The 19,904-nt window shown below is 43.1% G+C and overlaps 1 protein-coding gene across 1 annotated transcript in view; it reads right to left on the bottom strand.

Moving 5' to 3' along the window:
- The window catches only part of SDC2 (syndecan 2), a 98,208-nt gene that overhangs the window by 6,761 nt on the left and 71,543 nt on the right, over positions 1-19,904 (bottom strand). The window contains exon 2 of the mRNA XM_034763341.1: positions 10,691-10,802. Coding sequence (XP_034619232.1) covers positions 10,691-10,802 — 112 coding nt within the window. The remainder of the gene's footprint in view (positions 1-10,690; positions 10,803-19,904) is intronic.

Below are 19,904 nucleotides of genomic sequence, written 5' to 3'. Positions count from 1 at the left end.
ATTCTAAAAAAAACACCCTAATTAAGGCATAGACAATTCCTCTGAAAAAGACTGCACTGTCAAATATTTGAAAACAATATCCTGTAAAGAAAAAAAAGAGGGGAAAAGCATCCAATAAGAAAAGGTATCCACATTTACCTAAAAATTTCCCTGCTTAAAATAATAAGGTCCATAGATACATTACAATAAGTACTTCAGCCTGCTTGCAGCTTGAGGGCAGAACTGGGCCTGTAATGCACTGGCAGCAGGAGACTGTCCCACCCCCGAAGGTCCCGCCAGTTAAGAAAACTTCCATAGCTAATTTAATTCCAATTCTACTTACTTAAATTACAGAATGTGATAAATACACTTTGAGAAATACATTCCTACTACAAATATGGTAAATTCCACCTAATGATAACAAACACAAATCCTCAGATATCAATTTCAATCTCTATTCTGGATGATCCATTTGTCTCCAGCATAGGCTGGATATGTGGACCTTATTACTCAAAAGAAAGGAATTTTTCAGGTAAGCACTGATGTATTTTCATAATCTTCTTTGTGCTAAGGTCGGCAGATCTGTTATGATGGTATTTTCATAGTAGCGTGCCTCCAGGGTGGGAAGCAGGATCATCCTTTAAATATGGACACCCAAAACAAGGTAGATTATATAAAAATATCTTCTTCCTCTCTCCCTGGTACTAATGCCCAGAGAAGACTTCTGCCAACAGAAAGAGACGTTGACCAAGATTAGCTGGTCAATATGCACAATTTGGTTACTAGTTGCTATCTAGCAGATCTCAATACAGGAAACATGACTCTTTTGCCTTGAGACTGTCAGTGCTCCTAAGGAGTGAACTTGCATGCTTAACTGGAGGAATATTTCCTGGTTTTACTTATGGAATGAATGCTAGGATACCTGTGAGGACTACTTGTCTGAATTAACAGTACAATACTGGGTCTCAGAGAAAGCTCCCAAATTCAACTACCCCTCCCCCCCATCTGATTGGAAATAGCAGCCATCAGAAGGCCTACCCTAATGGATAGGAAGTATGACAACACTGTCTGCCTAGGTTTCATCTGAGTAGTGCACTAAAGGAACAGAATGAAGTTGTTCTCTATGACCTGATAGGAATGGAATAAGGTTGATGCCCTAAGGAACCTGACAGTGGTCTGGATGTGCTCCCCATTCTAGGAGAGATGTATCAATCACCAGAGTCTTGGTGGGGAGAATTAAGGGAATAGTACTCCTTTCCAGTTCAGTGAGGAAAGGGCTTTGGGAGGAACTTGCATAGATACTGCATACGACATGATGTCCGCTTGGTAGTTCACCAACTTCAGCCAGTTTTACACACAACGTAGATGTAGTCTGGCATGCTGCATGATGAACATACAGGAAGCCACACATCCAGAGAGACTTTAGTGAATTCTCACCAACTGAGAATCAGCTGGTTGATTTGGCAGCTGGCAGATGATCATGATCATGTGTTTAAATCTGTCTGGTGACAGGTAAGTTGTGGCTGTCATGGAGTCTGTCACTGCCCCTATCAACTCTAATCTATGTGTAGGGTTGTGATCATGGTGCCTGGATGGGTCACGCTGAGAATGCCAACTCAGGGCAGACTGCAAGAAATAGGGCAGACAATTCCCAAGACTGGTGATTTATTCTATAATTAGATTTACCAAGCCAGTAACAAAACAGCTTCTGTAATACCACACTGGTTAACCAGAAGCTAATTACAGTCCCCTTTAGGCAATCCAGCCTTTGGATCCTATCTAAACATCCAAATATAATACAGTGAGGGGTTAGTAAAAACCTTACTCACCATACTTAAATTTCTACCCATTCCAAAGGACCGGATACATTGTGCACTAGGTCAATGAATATTTCAGATCTCACCCAAATACATACTTTCAGCCAATCCTTATTAACTAAAATCAAAGATTTATTAATAAAAGAAAAAAGTTATATACGGTTAAGAGATCAATATACATACAAATGTGTGTAAAGTCCTTAGGTCAGTTTCATAGCAGAGATGGTGAGGTTGCTGATTTGTAAAAGTCTTTCTGGAATCAGTTCTAAAGTTTAGAATCCAATAGAGAGTCCAGGTATAGAGTTTGTTAAAGTTCTTCCATGAGAATTCCAGGGTGATCCAAGGTACACCTGAAGGCCTCAATTTTAAGGTTTAGACCTTCCCCGTTAAAGTTTAAGATGACCGGAGATGAAAAAGATCAGGCCCAAAGTTTCCTTTACAGTTGAAGCAAGCTGGACGCTCACAGGTAACTCCACCACATGGGCTTTGATGAAAGTGAACCGACAGTTTGATCTCTATTCAATGGGTTCTTTCTCAAACAATACAGTTAACAATAGCCACTCAAACTATTAAGACAGTACACAAGTAGTTTACTATGTGGAATTACAAGCTTCCAGGAGAGATTAGGACAATATTCTGACACCACAAGTTCCATATAAATGATATCCCCTTTTGATCTCCGAGTCAATAGAATATAGTAATGAAGCATTACAAGACAGGAACAGGATTTAGCATCTATAGACTAATTAGATCACATTGTTAGATTTCTAACAGAATGCAGGTAAACAGATATATTTAGCACTTACTCTTCGATTCTCAAACAATACAAGCAAATATGTTAAAGATTCTAGTCTACTCAACGTGGCTTTGATGACTATCTACAAGGAATGGCCCCGTTTACCTTGCAATATCATTTTGATATGTCCTTAAGGGTTTCTTTACAGGCCCCCCAGCTTGCTGACTGTTTAACCTTCGCGGGCCCAGCATTATAGGGGTCAAAAGATTTCTCTGTGTAGATCTTCAGCCCCAACTTGAAGAGTCAGAGAATTTGCTGACCAGAATCTCCACTTGCTAAGGTGACTCCTCAAATCAGCCAACTGTGGAGGTATTGCTACATTATTAGCCTTTGTTTTTTGAGATGAGCTACCACCATTACTAGGCATTTGATGAAAACTCTCGATGTAGTTGATACTCCAAAGGGTAGTACCTTGTGTGGTGATAATGTGCTTGTCCCACCAGTAACCTCAGGTACTTCCTGTGAGCAGCATGGACAGAGATATGGAAGTAAGTATCTTGCAAGTTGAGAGTTGCAAACCAGTCCTGTGGCTTAACGATGGAATTATGGAGGCAAAGGTTATCATTTTGAACCTGAAGCAACAAAAAAAGGCATCAAGTCTCCACAAGTCCACGATAGGACACCATCCCCCTTTTTTCTTTGGGATTAGGAAATAGTTGAAATAGAAACTGTACGGGAATCCCTCCCATATTGTAGTGAAACTTCCTCTACTGCCCTTAAAGCAAGAAGGGATTCCACCTCTTGAAGCAAAGTCTCTTGCGAGAGGGGGACCCTGAATAGAGACAGGGAAGCAGGAGGGAAGGGTATGAAACTAAAAAGTTTCCCACAGAGACTCTCTCTAGCACCCAGCAGTCTGATGTTATACAGTTCTACGTTTCCTGAAAGAAACGGAGGTAGTGTCCAAATTGGGGGGGGGGAGGGAGGAGGAGGGAAGGTTCTGTAGACTGGTAGTAGCACAACTCTCAACCAGCCTGACAAAAGGGGTGCTTGGAAGTGGTCACTGATGTAGAGGCCTGAGGTCTTCTTCTTGAAAGCACTGCCATCTCTTTGGAGGCTCAGTGGACCTCTGGTGGTAGAAAGTACGGGTGATGGTCTCTGCCTAGAACATGAAGGTTTTCCCTGCTTCCTTCTAGGAGTTGCTGTAAATTCTTCTTGTGAATGCAGAATAGCCTGGGAGTCCTTCAATGAGTGAAGAGAGTCATCCGTCTTTCAGTTAAAAAGAGTGAAGACCTCCCCTTTGAGGGCTCTGAAATCGGATACCTGATACCAAGACGTTCTCCTCAGGACAACGAAGGTTGCCATGGACCACAGTGCATCTAAAGAGGCCTGCAGACACATCTTAGCTATCTACTGCCCCTCAGAAATCAGGAACTTGAACTCCTCAGGCTCTTGAGGCAACCTGTCGGCAAACTCAGCTTTTCTACCAGTTGAGATACTCATACCTTGCAAAGAGGGCTTGGTAGGCAGCAATTCTTAATTTAAAACCAGCTGATGGACCGCTCTTGCTGCCAGGGCTTTTGGGCTCTTTATCTTTTGGTGTCAACTTTGTTTCCTTCTTGTGCTGCTTCAAGGGAACCTGGCACAGGGCAGGTTTTACAGCTGGTTGGAAAATGCTGAGGAGTTGTAGTGAAATGTGTTGCCAAATCTATTACAGATGCAATGAAAATTTTGCCAAAACACAAGCAGGATATCCACTGGAAACCTACCCACGTTGCAGGGTCTGCAGCTCCATCAGGAAGCCTGCTAGCCCTCTGGACCCCAAATCTGCAACCAGGGCTCTATGGGAGCAGGAAGCCTGGGGTGTGTCCGTTTTCATCTTGTTCACTACGTTTAATGTTCGGGGCACTGGGAGAAAAGTATACAAAAGTCCTTTCATCCAAGGTAAAAGGAAGGCATCTTCTAGTGTGTGAAGGCCCTTTCACCCCCTTGAACAAAACTTCTTGTTGGTGATGGTGGTGAAGAGGTCCACCTCTGGAATGAATAATGGTAATGTTATGGTAATGGTTGGGGGTGGCTGAATAAAGTGGATGCCTGCACAGATGTTGCAAGAATCCTTCCACCAGTTGAGGGAATCTTTCATATGACAAGGGAATGAAAGCTGTCTGTCTAGACTGTGTTTGTTCGGTAGACTGTTTTTGGTCACTCATGGAAACAATGAAGGCATAATCTTGCATGACTTGTTACAAAGCTGCAAGCTGTCATGTACCCCAAATGTTGGGAGACATTTTCTCATGAAGGTCTGTGGGCTCATTTGAATCCAGAGGTCAGAATCTGATAGTGTCATGAACCTGTCCATGGGAAGGTAGGCTCTGGCTGTTATAGCATCTAGGGATGCCTCTATGGATTCTATTCTCTGCACAGGAGCCAATATAGACTTCTCAATATGGAGCTTGAGACCTAGCCTGAGGAACAGCGCCACGGCTGCCTGTATAGCTGAAAGAACTTTGTCATAACACTGTTCCTTCATCAGCCAATTGTCGACGTATGTAAAGACTATCACCACAGGACAAAGAGGCAGTGACCACTGCCCAAACTCTCGAAAATACTCTCAGCGCAGAGATAAACCCAAACAGGAGAACCCAGTATTGGAACTGATCTTGGCCTATCACAAAATGAAGGAATCATATCAGAGATGGGTGAATCAAGATATGGAAATACAGGTCCTGCAGATCAAGGGCTGAAAACCAAGCCCCTAGTTCCAATGAAGGGACTATAGCTGCAAGAGTGACCATCCTGAACTTCTGTGCTCTCAAAGTTGTTTAGCTCTAAAACAGGTCTCCACCCTTCATTCATCTTTGGGACCAGGAAGTACTTGGAGTAAGATCCCTTTCCCAGTGCTGAGCAGGAACTGGTTCTAAGGCTCCTGTGCACAGAAGGAATTTGATTTCCTGTGTCAACAAGTGATCATGAGAGGGGTCCCTGAAGAGGGACAGGGAAATGGGTGAGGTGGACAAAGGGAGGTAAAAAGAATGGAGTAGCCTGATTTTATAATCTCCAAGACCTATTTGTCAGTAGTAATTTGCTCAAGAAGGAAGGTGGAGAACTGTTGCACCTGGAAGCCCAAAAAGTAAAGACAATTCAGACCCTCGACCAGCCTGTCAAAACTGGTGTTTTGACTATGATGAAGGCTGTGTGGTTAGGCCAGATATAGCGGTGGTTCTCTCTCTCTGGAATCTAGTTTTTTTTTCCCCTTTGGGGGCTCTGTACATCTTTGAAACACAGGGAACTGGACAAGGTGGGATCTCTGGGCTGTTTGGGATCTACTATATCTCAGTTTATTTACGGCTATGTAGAACCTGAGAAGTCGCAAGGTGGCCCTAGAGTCCTTCAAAGTATGTAGAGACGTGTCCACAAAGAGTTTCAAGCCATCAAAGGGAAGGTCCTCAACTGTATTTTTGGATCTCGGAACTCAGAGAGCTGGAGCCCCTTGCCCACCACATGACAACTGGCCTGGAGATGGAACAAGTGGCACTGTCAGCAGCATCCATGGAAGCCTGTAAGGACATTCTAGTTAGCAGCTGACATTCTGCTATAATGTACTGACAATGCTCATGATGCTCAGTTAGAAGGTGTTCAATAAATGACTGAAACTTAGAGTAGTTGGTGTGATTATACTATGCCATGAGAGCCTACTAATTAGCAATCCTAAACTGCAGGGTCACTAAGAAGTAGCTCTTATGTCCAAAAAGGTCAAAGCATTTTTGGTCCTTGTCATACAGCATTGACTTAGTGTGATGCTGCCTTCCATGTTCATTGACAACTTCAATGACCAATAAGTTAGGAGAAGGGTGGGAAAATAATTTAGAATCCTTGGTTGGGACACAGTATTTTTATCAGCCCTCTGACAAGTGGTGGTACTGTTGCTGGAATTTGCCAGATAGTCTTGGCAGGATCCAAAAGTGCCTCATTAAATGGGCAGGGTAACTTGAGCAGACAACGCTGCCTGTAAAATATCCAGCAGCTTGTGGTATGACTCCTTGACCTCTTCTAGGGGTATCTGTAAAGAATCTGCCACCTGTTTCACGAAGTCTTGAACTGCTTAAAGTCATTAGCCAGGGAGAGTGGGAGATTCATGACAGCCTCTTCAGGGGCAGATGAGGCGATATCAGTCTGCAGCCTGACCTTGTCTATTCTAGCCTCCTGCTCCTCAAATGTTTCCTTCTACTGTTCAGGTAACTAAGGAGAAAGATGGGAAGGGGACTGTCAGTCTCTACAGTTCCGGCAAGCGAGGCTAGAATCTCTAGAGAATCGTTGACAGCCGGCCCGTCAAGGGTCCCAATATGGCCGCTGAGGGGAACCACATGGCATAAGGGGTGGCATCCATGGCTGCTCATACACCGAGGAAGGCCTTCATAATGTCTCCCCCGAGCATCATCTCTTTCTTTGTAGATGTCAGAAAGAGGTAAATAGGAGAACCCTGCTCAGATATTTGAGAGAGGTCCTCCTCCTCCTCATCATCATCATCCATAGGAGGAGCTTCACCAGAAAATGGTGGTGAACCAGGCAATTCCAGAGAAAGGTGCAATTCTGGTGATTGTGCAGATCTCAGTACCAAAAAGGGCTTGGTACCCATCAATAGGGGAGACTCCAGTTCCTTTGACACAGATAGGTCCTCAGAGTACCTACATTCCGGTGGTACCAGATGAACTAATGGTATCACGGTGAAAGTCTATTTAGGCAGGTCTCTGGAGAGGAAGCAGATGGTATGCTTTGAGGCAGAAATAGGCTCAGGTGGCCACTTAGCCCTCTGCAGTCCCAAGGGCCCCACTATGTTGGGTACCAGAGGCTGGAGTATGTCTATCAGTACTGGTTTGCTGAGAGCAGACTGTCTCTCCCTAATGCCTTGATCATGTCCTGACAGTATCAAAAGATGTTTTAGCTACCAGAGTGTGGCTGGAGCCATGGCTTTTAGAGGAGCCCAGAGACTTGGCTGTGCCATCTGTCCCAGAGGAGCCTGGAGACTCAACGGTACTGGGCTGAGAACCTAAAGGCTCAGAGATGGTCAACTTATGAGGAGACTTCAGTCTTTTTGGTGAGGGTTCTTTATGAGGAGATCCAGAGTTCCTTTTCTTAGAGCCCCTTTCAGAAATCTCTAAAGTTTTTCCTTTAAAGGGTCTAAGGGAATGTTGAGCTGAGGAAGCTGAGGAAAAAACATTCGAACCCTGGTGATCCTGGCATACTTCCCCACGAAGGGTGTGGGGACAGAGAATTGAAAGGACAACAAATCCCCCAAAACAATGCTCTATAAAAACTAACACTAACTATAAAACACTAAACTAATCTAAACTCTAATGCTAACATACTAACCCAGGCAAGCTTGACCGACAAAAACAGTTATGCTGAATGCTCCATCTCAGGCCAAGGTGGTTGAAAAGGAACAGAGGGCAATTCACCCACATAGCCCTATACAGCCTGAATGCAGTGCACGAGGATGTGTAGAGTGCATGCATGGTCTGAACAGGCACTGACCATGAAAATCTCCAATTAAAGGTGCACGTCATGCATGCACACCTGAATGGAGTATTCATAGGGCCACTACTCAAAGAACGTTTCAGCACCTTGGATAGCAACAGCAACTCTGGCTCTGTTGTAATCTGCAGATCCCATGGTACTGTGTATGATCTCAGAACAGAGACAGAGACAGAGACAGTGTGCTAAAATAAGTGGTGCAGAGGTCAGTGGTGCCCAAGTAGTCAACACCAAATGTGATGGTGCTATGGCACATGGTGACAAATGAGATGTTGATAACGGAGGTAGTTATATTCAGTGCCCAAGACAATATTGGAAGTCCAATATTGTACTCCTTCAGGCCTCCAGTGATACCCATTTCAGGCCTTGAAGTCCACTCTTCTTGGGTTGATCAGCTGAAAGGGATCTGTCCTAGTGGTTTTCAGAGGAGCATGCTGCCCTACCAGAACCCATAGGAGGACAGGTTTAGAAGTAGCAATTCAGGAGCTAGCTGTTCTGCAGCTCACTGGGTATTTTCTGGACTTGGTCCCCATTGGTCCAGAGAAGGGTCTTGCCCATCCAGCACTGATGTGGGTTGCATAGACCTGTCTTGTAGGAACTTAAGGGAAGCTTTCCCTGATCTTAGTGTTCTTTCTGTTTAGTATCCAAAAGGCCTCAAAACAGACCTCTCAGTCTGTACCTGCAACTTAATTTTTCCTTATAATCACTAGTAGATTTTAGATGTTTAATTCTCTGATCTGCAGGAGCAATCAAATACTTAGACATCTACATTTTATTTATGCACCCAATTATTTCTACTTGCAAAAATGGGGCAGAAAAGGAGAGGCAGTTTTTAATACGGTCATGAAAATAGTCACACAGATTGAAGCAAACATTGAACAAAATTAGACTTCCTAAAATATTCTTTTTTTAAAAAGTTGCCTGTCCTAGCAACCCGTGAGCATGAACACCAAAGAAAGAAACTGCAGAAATTTCAAGGTCGACTGGGTACTGCAGTAGCAAGTGTGCATTAAGCAAAGTTCTTCTTTTAGCTGAGTCTGGATCAGGTACAAAGGGTAAACATCACTTACTATATCTATACTCAACTACAGTGCTGTCAAGAAGTATGAAAGCATATAACTAGAGTTGACAGTTCACCCTACAACTCACCAGGATAACAGAAAGATGGGGAAGAAAATCCATGTAAAAAAAGGAAATCTGATTTTATTTGTACCTTGAATTAGCAATGGATATTCTCCAGGAAAGTTTACTGCCTAACATGGAATCAAAGTATTTACTATGTACTTCCCTCTCTGCACCACGAATGGTAATATAAGCTGCTCTCACATACCACCAGGTTTACTACTGGGCTGGGCCAAAGTTTGTGTGAGGGGATGCTTCTCCCCAGCCACGTAAGCAGTAGAGCTCTTATCCATGCATACACTCTGGAAAAAGTTCAAGGGGACCAGGTTTTCCATTAGCTTGCTTGCCAGCCATGATCAAGCATGGCCATATGCTACCGTAGTTCTTCAGGAAGAGAGGGAAAGCAGGCATTAAGCGACTCAACCCCAAAAGCAAGGCACAAATTTTAGTTCAAGTCCAACTAAATTAATAGATAAAATGTACCACAATGTAACATTTAGGTCCTGTTTCAGCGTGAATCCAATACTTTATTTTCTAAAGATCCTAGAAGCTTTGGATCAGGAAGGCCTGTCTATCTCAACTGTAGCTTTGGAAACAGAGCAAGACTAGCAGGCTTGTCAGCAGGAGAGGAACACTTCTTGGCCAGTGCTCGACAAGTACGAATTCTAACCCTAAAATAGCCAACAGGCTGAAGACCCACTGTCGGATTTGTGGATCTTACTGTGCTGAAGAATATGAATGACATGAGTCCCCAAAACTGATCTCCATGGTACCCCACCTGACACATTTCCCACTTGGATCACTATTCTGTTGCTTGCCTTTCAACCAGTCTCCAATTCATGTGATGAAATTCATATACTTGACACTTAAATCAACTTGTAAAGAAATTGGGTGAGTGTCACTATGTAGAACACCTTAACTGAAATCCAAATATAAATATATTCATTGCATTTCTTCTATCCACTAAATTGATGTAATTACATCAGAAAAAGCTATCAGATTTGTTTGGTAATATCTGGACTTCTATTAAAAAGTTGCAAGTAAATTTATTAACAATATTTATCTGAATGTGTGTGTGTACAAGAAAAATATAAGACTAGATTAAACTAGTATCTTGCTACAAACATTTAATATCAAAGATTAGGATACCCAATTAGGAATCAAATCTGCCCATGGGGGAGAGAACACCTGCCCAAATTTCTACTTTCTAAACTCTAGAAAGCTCAGCACACTATAGACGAGATGCAGAGAAATTCGGTAAAATGATATAGCTATTGGACAAACTGAGTAGTAAAAGCATAAGAGCAGGAAGTTAATAGATAGGGGATAAATCTGGAGAGATGCTCAGCACAATGCATGTATAGAGTCAAGTGCCCTGGAATCCCGACTAAAGCAATAATTTCAAGGTGATGAACAGCTTTCAGGTTTAGACAGACATTCTTGTACTTACTGAAGAAGAAAAAAAATGTTACAATGCGATGAAAAAATGTAGAGACACATGTCTTACCTGAGCCGGACCCAGAAGAATAATCGTCGTCATCAATTGGATAGACACCTGATGCTTCTTCAACAGAGCTGTTGTCAAGATACAGGTCTTTATCAGAGGTCAATTCTGCTCTCTGGAAAATAGGTAAGAACAAACCATTAAAAAGGTATCTATTTATATAATGCAATGTTTTCCTCACTTTTATTCTTATTTCCAAAGCTGATGTTGGTACACCAATTGTATATATTCCCAAAATCGTAGACGTGTAGGACTGGAAGGGACCTCAATAGGTCATCTAGTCCAGTCTCCTGTACTCAAGGCAGGACTATATAATAACTAGACCATTCCTGATAGGTGTCTGTCTAAACCTGTTCTTAAAAACCTCCAACGATGGAGATTCCACAACCTCCCTAGGTTAGAAAGGTTTCCAGCTAGAAAGACAGGTTAAAATCAGCAAGATGAATTGCACCTAGAAATATTGAGTAAGACAGTTTGTTCATGGAGCATTATGATCTTTGTGGTTAGACAAGAACTGTGCCTACAACATTATTCTCAGACAAGAGGCTCCAATTACTGAAGTACCATGTCTTTCTTAAATACTGGCTCTATCAGAATACCCATTGTCTCAATTTTCTTGATGTCTTCCATCAACTTACGTTATCTTTTCCACTCCTATATGTACTGTCTCCTCACCAAACTGATCATATGGTAAAATGGCTTTGATAATGAAACAAAGTACCAGTAACTTTTTTTAGGTTGACTATAAACCCCAGATTGTGAAACATTTCCAACACTTTGTTCACAGCTGTTTGAGCTAGTAAAAGAGCTTTTTTGATCATTCAGAAAAGTTGCTTACTGCTAATACTACTAGCACTTCTGTGAAGATGCCAAGACAGAAGGGAAGCAAAATGTTGATTGCCAATTATAAACTGAAATTACAGATCACTGTGAATCAGTGGAAAGTATTATGCACAAAGGCGTAATGCAAACCTAAGTCATGTAGCTTAATTCCAGAGTCTGTTGCTCCAGTCTGCGCTCAAAGGTTTTCCTTTGGAGTTTATTTTAAGCTAAAAGATAATTATCTAGGCATTTTAGTCCAAAAGTACTTGATTGATCCCTCTTGAACTACTGGGTAACAGAAAGCAAAAAGCAGGCACACTGCCGTGCTTTTCTCTTCTGCTGGAAGCCAAAAAGCTTTTAATATTCTCATACAAATTTTTCCAGGACTGTTTTTGGAAAACTGTGAAGGATACATTTTGGATTTTTTATTTATTTATTTTAAGGAGACTTTTGGCAACTGATTCCCCTTCCAATCTACCAAGCACCCTTTTGGCACAATTACCTACTTTGTTACATACTGATCTTCAGTTTGAGCTAAAATATCAAAATCCACCTCCTAGAGGAAAGTGCAAAGGCCACCCCGACATGGCACAAGGATCCTTTTAGAGTAGGAGGAATCAAAACCTTGGCCTCTGCTCCTACTCTTTCTTGGATGAAAATACACCTAAGATTTGAGAATGTGACCTAATCTAGCTCTTCTCAGGATCCTTTTTACTGAGGTGGGCTTATTTAGGTAAACTATCTACATCAGGGAACATATCCTCTGATGAAGGTTCAGATGCACTAGACCTACCTGACACTTCTTCTGGAGGATCTAGGCTAGAAAAGTGCTATTTTACTTTTCCTCCAGGAAGGAGGAGAGGAGTCGTACTGGACTCAAACAAGAACCATGGATTGCAACTTTTATCTGTGGAATTTGCGAATTAATTTGTGCTTAAATATGGCTTGTAGAAGACCTATTCTCAGCAGCCCCTTTAATTAAATGGCATTTGCTTAAAGCTGCATCAGCCAAGCATATAAGGTGGAGGAAACAGTATGTCCTACAACCACAAGAGTTCCTTTGCTGCAAGATGTCTCTGGGAAAGTCAGACTGCCATTATCCTAGATGACAAGGTGTGGGGGGAGTAAGAATCGGTTGAAGCCGCATCTCATATAAAGGAACGAGTCTCTGTCACAAGACAAACATTCTGCTACTGATATGATTGCCGAAGAGGAACAGATGTGTCTTCATATGCCTTTCTTTTTGATTTTTCAGCCATACCATAGTATGAAATACAAAAACCACTCAGCACAACATAATGAATGACAACATTCGATTGTGTGAGTAGCAGAACGGAGAATGAGAAACAATGGAAGGTTCAGCTCATCCAAGCTCCAAAGCATCTTGAAAAACATCAGCATGTCCTGCCTGTTCTGGCTCCTGCTAGAGACAGCTTGAGTGATAACCCAGCTGTCCATAAACAGAAGCCACCATGCATAAAAGAACATTCTTTGATCTTAGAGAAAAGTGGCAGCGTGTTTCAAGAAAAATTGCTGCCTATGACTATAACTAAGAATAAACGGCAACTAATCCTGCTGCAGAAAATACACATAGTATTATTAAAAAAAAAAAATCAGAAAGTGTAAAAATCCAACAGCATCAAATTGAGAATACTTAAATATTCACCTGTAACTTTATTACATGGCAATGTTGCCATAGAAATCGGTTTCTTCTCAAAACAAACAGGTGAGAAACACAAACACAACACTAAAGAGGATGGGAATTGGTTTGTATAAAATAAGAAACAACCCAAACTTGTGCCCAGAACTTTTAATGTTAGAGAAAGCTTGAGTAACTTATTTTTCATTTTTTCCCCCACTTCATATCCTGGTTCTGGCTGAAATCAGAAGCAAAAGTAGTTCAATTCTGCAAGAAAAGCTGTTCTGCTGATGCTTCTAGCCTCACTGGAAGCAGGAAATACTGAAAGTCAATCACGCAAGCTTATTCTGATGAGATTTCCTGCCCAATTTTGCAGACCCCATCCAATGTTATATAAAACATCCAAACATTTGAGTGCTTTGCCAACCACTTCTTCTAATTACCATATGGCTTCCCCCACCTCCTGGAATGATATTTTGTCTGCTAATATTTTGAGGACTAGTACAGCTAGAAGCTAAAGCTTTATACCATCTGAATGCATAGAAGATGGAAAAAAGCAAGATAGTATTCAGCAGCAATTTTAACTTCATTATATTTTCTTCTGCTAGTGATAGAAATGCCAATCTAAAGCACCTTATAAATATGCAGCATTGTGACAGAGTATACAAATCCCACACCAGGTAAGAAGGGGTTAAAGGACAGAAGTGGGCCCAGGGACCCCACCCCTTCAGCCCTGCCGAGCATGCGCCAACTGGGTTGAAAAAGGAGTAGCCATGCTCAGAAGTGGGGTGACTGGGGAGGAGGACAGACCTGCCCTGAAGGCTCCTGACAAGAGCACCGGAAAAGCCTCCCTGAGGGAGTAAGGCAATTTGCTGAGCACGGCTATGGCTGACAGTTTGGTTACCTTTTGTTCTTCTTCTTCACCTTATCTGGGACTGAAAGCGAGGAGAGAAAAACAGTGATGGGAAGTGACCCTGGGAGTGTAACTCAGAGGGCACCTTCAGCAGCCAGAGAGGTGGACTGGGTGGGCCTGGGCTCCCCTACCTCTGCCCCCATGACAGGAGGGGCTCAAACCGCCTATCCACCTAACCGCACTTCTGAATAGAGGACCAGAATTATAAGATCAACCAACGGAAGGAGGTACAAAGTACATTAATCACTGGGCCACCTAACTCACCCAGGACTCTGTTATAAGCACCTTGATATTCAAGTATTTGTGGATGAGCACCAATAACTTCACAACAAGTAAGCTTTTGTAAGTACTGGTTCTAGACCAGCTCACTCAAAGAAAAAAATGGTTTCCCATAATACTACACACTATATTAGGTTTCAGGGAGTCCCAACTAGTTTACATCAAATTCTGTGATGAATGGGCCTGCAACTTGTTTTGAATGAGGAAAGAGATTCTTGATCCAGCCATTGTTACCCATTCAAACAATTCTTCTCTAATATAAAACTTTGGAAGGACATTACCCTAGTGTCAACTCTTGGGCCCTACGATCTCAAGTCAAGGAACACAATGCATTAGATTTTCTAAAAGTAGACTGGCTATTTGTAGGAAGAGGAAATACAGAGCAGGATGGGGTCACTCACTAGACCACCATAATATAAATGGTTTCCTCTGATAACATGGCTCCCTATACAGTTATATGCATCATGCTCAGAATTCAAACATAGAAAACATTATTTTTAAATGTCAATACTTAGCAAAAAAAGTGTAGCCACTAACATCAAGGTTAGACTTAGTGAAAATAGAACTTATCCTCAAAGCTAAAATAATTTTTCCAGGGGCCGATATGCCTTAGATACTTCATGTGACCAAAATGAATGTCAAGTGCAGAAGCAGCAATGATCTCACAGTTTTGTTTCATGCAGTGAAGGCCTCTCATTGCAGAGATGTACTATCCAAATCTCACTAGTCCTTTAAAAGTTTGGCCTTTGTAGAAACTATTTCCTCGGCTAATATGTGAAACAATTGTTGACCCCTGACCTGATCTTGGAGGGTTTGCAATTTTCGGTAAAATATAATCTATCTGCTAAGCACACTTACAAAAATAATAATGGAAATTACTGACATTATAACAGCACGTAGAAGAACCAAAATGAATGTATAGGGGGCTGTGACTTGACTTGATCAGATATGATCCCAGATGTATGTGGGTGGAATGGGAAGAGGTGTATAAAAAGGTTATCAAGACCAGTTGTGACACTGGGATGGTGACGTAGAACCACCAGGTAGGAAGCCTGGCCCAGCACCTTCCTCTTGGGATGATCTCCTCTTAAATTTTACTTCCATCTTTGTTTCTAATGGTCTCCATAAAGTGGTAAGTATGCACAGAAAGTATGAACAATCCAGAAAACCACTTTATTGTACTTATCTTATTCTTATATTTATCTACATTTTTATTATTTCACTTATATTTGTCTGTATTAAGTAAAGTTCAAAGCTTGTGTGCACCATCTTCATCTTCTTAATTAACTAAGTAGCTGCATGAATAAATAACTTGTTTGTGAAGAAGTGGGAATTTTCTATAATATTTTTATGAATCCCATGTGCACCTTAGTTTCCCTCTATACTTTGAATTGCTATCGGGGGGGGGGGGGGGGGGGGGGGGGGGGGGGGGAGAAGGACTAAAGTTTGCTATCAGGGCAGACTAAGAGACGTGTGTGCATGCTTGTGTGTCCGTCCATCCATCTGGCCTCACTGTCTGGGTAGAATGAATAGAGTTGTTAAAGAATTAGTTGAAACCAACCCAGATCAACACAGAGACCGGAGAGACAATGCAAGCTCAAATGACTCACGAATGAACTTAGCAGTGGGAAGCACCAGCCAGGGAGATTGTGAACACAGCATGGGCTGGCCTGGGGAATAAAGGACTGAGCTATGATCAGGAGGGGATTGAGCTTGGGCTCTGGCAGAAGCTTGCAGCTCTCATCTGGGACTGACTAAAGAAGTCAGAGAGACAGAGCTTGACATGGAATCCACTACAGCAAAGGTTCTCAGAACTGTGGTCTGTGGACCACCAGTGATCTGTGAGCTCCATTCAGGTGGTCTGCGGATAGTTCCCTCTAAGGTGCACGCCTGGGCAGCCGCACACAAGAGAATGAAGAGCCACCCATCTAATTAGTGGAGCTGTGCAGACATGGCTCCACTAATTAGGTGCCTGGACCCTGGAGAAGACGCAGATGTAAGGTGAGGTGGTGGCCTTGGGGGGAATGGGAGCAATTTGGGATGTGCGGGGCTGCAGCGGCCAGAGAAAGAGGCGACTTTCCCCAGCTCCAGGGCTGCAGCTGGAGGGGAGAAACGGCCCTCCTTCCCAGCCTCAGCTCTGTGGCTGCTGTGGTGAGGGAGAGACGCCCCCTCCTTCCCAGCCCTAGCTCGGGGGCTGCTGCGGCAGGGGAGAGAGGGAGAGACACCCCTCCTTCCCAGTCCCAGCTTGGGGGTTGCTGCGGCGGGGGAGAGAGGGCACATCCATCGCATTAGAAAGGTAAGACTACGGATATTAAAATACGAGTTGTTTGCTTTTATTTGTAGAACAAAAAACGTTTATTATTTAGGTGTTTTTTAGAACGCTTTTATCCAAAGCGCTTTACAATAGTTAGCTAACAGTACAGATAACATTCGGAAAGATCATTAAGTGGTCCACCGAGACCCTCAACAATTTTCAAGTGGTCCATGGGAAAAAAAAAGTTTGAGAACCACTGGGCTACAGCTTGGCTGGTGGTTTGCTCTGGCTTGACCAGAATAGGCTATGCTTTAACCTTTCTTTCTCAGTGGTAACCTAAGGACTTCCAATGCTGTGTGTTCCAGTTGACTAATAAATCCTACTGTTTTGAAAACACTGGTTGGGTGTCACTGCAAACACTTGCTTGGATGCATTAGTCCCTGAAGAGTGTACAAGTCTCTGCAAGGAATCTGTCTCAATTGGGTTCGCTGAGTAGAGCTCACAGAGTAAAGCGGGCTGAACCAGAGACTCCAGTCTAGGAAGAGGTAAGGCTGCAGGTCCTATCCTGAAGGAGAAGTGGGACTCCTGGGAGGCCTGCCACACTGAAAGGGCTCTTCCAAGGGACTGTTTAAAAGCTGAGGCATAGCCCAAATCCTGTGGATCCATGACACTTATTTGTGACAGGTGCACTTTGCACCCTACATTGATCCCAGGCTACACAATAGACATGTCGTCACTTATATGCAACAACAACATTTCCAGAACTATTAAATGGCAACGATACTTGGCAAGGATGTTCCTTATATCAGGTCTTTAATCTAACCCTGAAGCCACAGAAAACACTCATTACATCCCGATTGTGATCTCATCCATCAGTTGTTACCCCCCACTTACGTTTATATTCCAAGGATATATGCTACTAAATCCTGTGGTCTAAATAATTAAACACATTACAAGCCAATGATCATTGGAGCCCAGTCTGGTTATTGAATTAACTGGAACACACCTAAAACTAGTGAATGTACTATAGCAGGGGTCGGCAATGTTTGGCATGCGGCTCGCCAGGGTAAGCACCCTAGCGGGCCGGGCCAGTTTATTTACCTGCTGACGCGGCAGGTTTGGCCGATCGCGGCCCCCACTGGCCACGGTTCGCCATCCCAGGCCAATGGGGGCAGCGGGAAGCCGCAGCTAGCACATTCCTCGCCTGCACCGCTTCCCGCCGCCCCCATTGGCCTGGGACGGCGAACCGCAGCCAGTGGGGGCCGCGATTGGCCGAACCTGCCGCGTCAGCAGGTAAATAAACTAGCCCGGCCTGCGAGGGTGCTTACCCTGGTGAGCCGCATGCCAAACGTTGCCGACCCCTGTACTATAGGTTTACATCATCTATGTACTAGATCAGTGGTGGGCAACCTGTGGCTTGCCAGGGTAATCCGCTGGTGGGCCGTTCCCAGCCAATGGGAGCTGCGGATGGTCGACGTAAACAAACTGTCTCACGGCCCACCAGTGGATTACACTGACGGGCCGCATGTGGCCCACGGGCTGCAGGTTGCCCACCACTGTACTAGATACTTCTGTTCCAAATACATGTTGAGTTTGTAAATCTGAAAGTCATTAGTTCATTGTAAATCACTACAAATTATTTTATTGGAATAAATAAATAGAAACATATAAATAATTATATTTTATTGGAATCAGATTATGGCAGATAACTATTTGATAAAAAGCCTCTCCCTGTCCCCGATACAAAGAAGAAAAAGTTAAAAACAGGGTTTTCTGGTTCATTGTTTCTCTTGTAGAATACTCATTTATCAAAATTAGGGCTGTAAAGTTTGAAAAAAAGCTCTTCAAAGCAATAGGAAGAGGATGAAAGGAGGATAAAGAGTCATTAGAAATGAAAACTATTTCCTACTTATCCTAATAAACATTCACTTCTACAATACTGTTGTTGCAGACAGTTTTCTCCATGTATTGAAGGTAGGCAACAGCTCTGTTTGATTGCTAGCGTCTTAGAACATTTAAAGCACGTTGGACTTTGGGTGCAATGGCAGTGAGCAAGTATGACACATGGTGGGAAAAACTTATTTACAGATGCACTCAAATTTCTGTTCTCCTTTTTTGGTATAACTATGTGATATAGAATTTGAAGCTTGCAGCAACGTTAATTATTGATATATTGCCGCTCCTCTTCGCAGACTGAAATGTTTTATATGTAATCCCATATGACCACATGCAAAACAGATTTAAGAAGTGATGTTATGTCACCGTCTCCAAGTCTCACACACTAGAAAGATGCAGGCATTACAGTCATAGTACAGTTAGAAATAGGTCACGGTGTGTGAGAAAAAGAAAAAATGACGACAAACTTTAGGCCATCTGGGTCTGTCCTCTACATGCTTGTACACAATAAGTAATTTTGTGAAACCAATTAAAACTTAGGTACTGTGCACTTTCTGGTATTTGGGAGAGACACTGGGAACACGCTCATCTGAAAACGAGGACCATTATAGAAAAACCCATAGCAGGGCTGAAGAGAAACCCACAGAAAGGCTGGCAAAAATATAGTGCATAAGAGAAAACTCTTACCTCTTGGACTGCAGGAGAAAAAGACATGGGTCTGTGGCTGCCCAACTGAACAGCGCCTAAATCCTAGGTCTTTTAATTGTGGATCTCAGGGAATTTGTGTGGCTTCTGCACAATTTCCTAGAGCTCCCTCCTCACGGCAGCATAGCCAATTCACTGGCCAGGTTTCAGTTCTCCACCCTCAAGAATGCACTAACCCCAATCTCCTCTAGGAGGAATAAAAGTCATTGACAAAACATTTCAGAGAACAGAATTGTTAGGCCGGGTCTACACTACAAAGTTACATCGGTATAACTATGTCACTTAAGGATGTGAAAAAACCAAACCCCTGAGCAATGCAGTTATACCAATCTAGCCCCTGGTGCAGCCAGTGCTACGTCAACAGGAGAGCTTCTCCTGTCAGCATAGCCACTGCCTCTCACAGAGGGCATAGCAGTGTCTTCACTAAAGCGCTACAGAAGCACAGCTGCACTGGAGCAGTGCAGCTTTTTAAGCGTAGACTGCGTTCCACTTCAAAGTGTAGACCAGTGGTTCTCAAACTTTCGTACTGGTGACCCCTTTCACATAGCAAGTCTCTGAGTGCGACCTCTCCCGCCCCCTTATATAAAACACTTATATATTTAACACCATTATAAATGCTGGAGGTGAAGCGGGGTTTAGGGTGGAGGCTGGCAGCTCGCAACTCCCCCATGTAATAACCTCGCGACCCCAGGAGGGGTCCCAACCCCCA

Source organism: Trachemys scripta, chromosome 2, assembly GCF_013100865.1.
Source record: "Trachemys scripta elegans isolate TJP31775 chromosome 2, CAS_Tse_1.0, whole genome shotgun sequence".
In the NCBI taxonomy this organism is placed as follows: domain Eukaryota; kingdom Metazoa; phylum Chordata; order Testudines; family Emydidae; genus Trachemys; species Trachemys scripta.
The sequence above is the reverse complement of the archived record's forward strand: the minus strand, read 5'-3'. Positions and strand labels throughout refer to the sequence as shown.